We start from the raw sequence: 2,284 nt of genomic DNA, 5'->3' as shown, positions 1-2,284 counted from the left end.
CACCCTAATAACATTATTTATTCCCTTCCTCTCCCTTCTCTCTCTCACTTGCACATAATCTTTTAGTAAAATCGAAATACATGTCTCCTTTATGTGTTAGTCATTATTCCAAAGGCTAGTAGCTATCCATGATTTAGCTCCTCCGTGTTGACCCTGGGACAAGTTGGCGGGGGCACTGGGGGCGAATGTATTCGTCTTTTACCACCATGTTAGCAAAGCAATAGGTTTCATGTCGGTGGCTTTAAGTTATTTGCTGCAGGAGGAGGAATAAGTACTCATCGCCATGAGAGATGTGGAGGGAGAGGAGCAGAAGCAGCAGCTGTTTAGTCTCATTGCTACTGCAGAGATTTGTAGATTAAGATTAACTGATCAAAAGATTGGAAGAAAAGAAAAGAATGTTCAAGGCAACAACAACTTTGAGTTCTTCTTCCTCCCATGAGAGACCTCCTCCTTTATCTGTCCAAGGCGATTCGGAGCTCGTCCTCACCACTGATTACAAGCCCCGCCTGCGATGGACCACCGAGCTCCATGACCGGTTTGTCGATGCGGTTAGGCAACTCGGAGGACCGGATAGTAGGCAACTGCCCTTTTATCTCTTCTTTGTTTAGTCTCTCGATTGATCGTCTGCTATATTCATCAGTAAACACCATTACAAACATAATTGATTTGTTTGTAGAGGCGACGCCGAAGACCATCATGAGAGTTATGGGTGTCAAGGGCCTCACTCTCTATCACCTTAAGAGCCATCTCCAAGTACTACAATTAGTTCATCTTTGTGCCATGCGTATCCTTAATTTATCAATTTTGTGATGTTTTGTTGTAGAAATTTAGACTCGGAAAGCAACCTCACAAGGATCTTAATCATGATCATAACTTTTTCAAGCGTGGTGAGTTGATTAATTACTTCTTCTTTTTTAATTTGTTTATATATATGATCAAGTTCTGATTTGATTGTGTAGATTCATCGTCCCTAGAACTTCCTGGAAGTAACATGAACGAGTAAGTTTGTTAATTATACCTTGAAATTTACTCCCTTTTTTTATAAAAAAAATATCGAATTTAAGTTAATCGATGTGTGTAGAAGAAACATGGACACGATGCAGATGGAAGTGCAAAGGAGACTGTATGAACAATTAGAGGCGAGATATAAACAACCAGTCGGTTAATATTGTCGATTAAAACAGTATAGTTGAAACTCACAATTCTATTGTTAATGCAATAGGTGCAAGAAATACTTCAAATGAGGATTGAAGCGCATGAGAAGTACATGCAAAGCATGTTGCAGAGAGCATGTCAAACCCTCGCCCCAGCAAGCATGATGAACACTACTGCTGATCAGTTTGATCACCATCATTTGGATCAGAAGTTTGGTTACAGATCCAATAATGACGTTGAGACTGTAATTTCAGTAGGTCGTTGTCACAATGGAAGCTTGACACATTGATAGATTCAGCGAGTTGAGAACTTTTCTTATGTGTGAGAGGTTTATTAGTTTATTTTATGTGACTAAGCTGATGCTTAATTAAGAGTAGTTAAATTGGAGTTGTCTATTGCGAGCCAGGTCATTCGATAATTGTTTGTTTCGATCCCAATAGTTAGATTTGAGCAATTGAACTAAATTCAGCATTTAAAGATAGAGGAGCATCTCGTTCAAAACTTCGCCAGTTCCCTTTGGCTTTATTGTAGGCAAAGGAGAGATTTAAAGCGTCAGAGGAGGAAAGAGGCAGGTTAATTCATAAGGAAGCTTCTCTGTGAGAGGAAGAGAAGGAGCAATCGATATGGCGCATATTAAATGGCAAAAGCAACGGCTGGTCGGTCATACGAAGAAGGAGAAGAATGCGCATTGGAAACTGTGCCATTCTTTGGGCCGGCCATAAAATAAATAAATAAATACATAAGAAAGAGGAGAAAATTAAAGGGAAATGACAAAAGGTAGGAACAATATTACATTTACAGTACATACAGTGAAACCTCGTGGAATATTTATCTCCATTATTCTGTAGAAACAAAAACACTGACTGATGAAGAGATATATAGGAAAAGCGTGCCGGAGGTTTCCAAACGTTCAGCTGATAGGTCAAACATTCAGCTTTACACCTGCATCACGAGCATATCTGCTACACAAGTTGCAGGATTCTTTCTCTTTTCTCTTTTTTTCTCTTTTCTCTTTTGAACTGTGAAAAAATTGCGTGAGATGCGCCAGTTGCGACTGAAATCGCATGGTGCGGGCCAAATGTCTGATGCCTCATCTCCTCCTCCATCGGCAACTTAATAACAAATGGTA

The 2,284-nt window shown here is 39.8% G+C and overlaps 1 protein-coding gene across 1 annotated transcript; it reads left to right on the top strand.

Moving 5' to 3' along the window:
• Nucleotides 1-259: 259 nt before the first annotated feature.
• Nucleotides 260-1,553, top strand: LOC122002258 (myb family transcription factor APL-like). Its single transcript, XM_042557370.1, has 6 exons — nt 260-573; nt 677-753; nt 824-887; nt 960-999; nt 1,082-1,139; nt 1,223-1,553. The coding sequence occupies exons 1-6, from the start codon at nt 396-398 to the stop codon at nt 1,442-1,444; spliced, it is 639 nt and encodes a 212-aa protein (XP_042413304.1). The 5' UTR covers nt 260-395; the 3' UTR covers nt 1,445-1,553.
• Nucleotides 1,554-2,284: the final 731 nt, after the last annotated feature.

Source organism: Zingiber officinale, chromosome 1A, assembly GCF_018446385.1.
Source record: "Zingiber officinale cultivar Zhangliang chromosome 1A, Zo_v1.1, whole genome shotgun sequence".
In the NCBI taxonomy this organism is placed as follows: domain Eukaryota; kingdom Viridiplantae; phylum Streptophyta; class Magnoliopsida; order Zingiberales; family Zingiberaceae; genus Zingiber; species Zingiber officinale.
The sequence above is the reverse complement of the archived record's forward strand: the minus strand, read 5'-3'. Positions and strand labels throughout refer to the sequence as shown.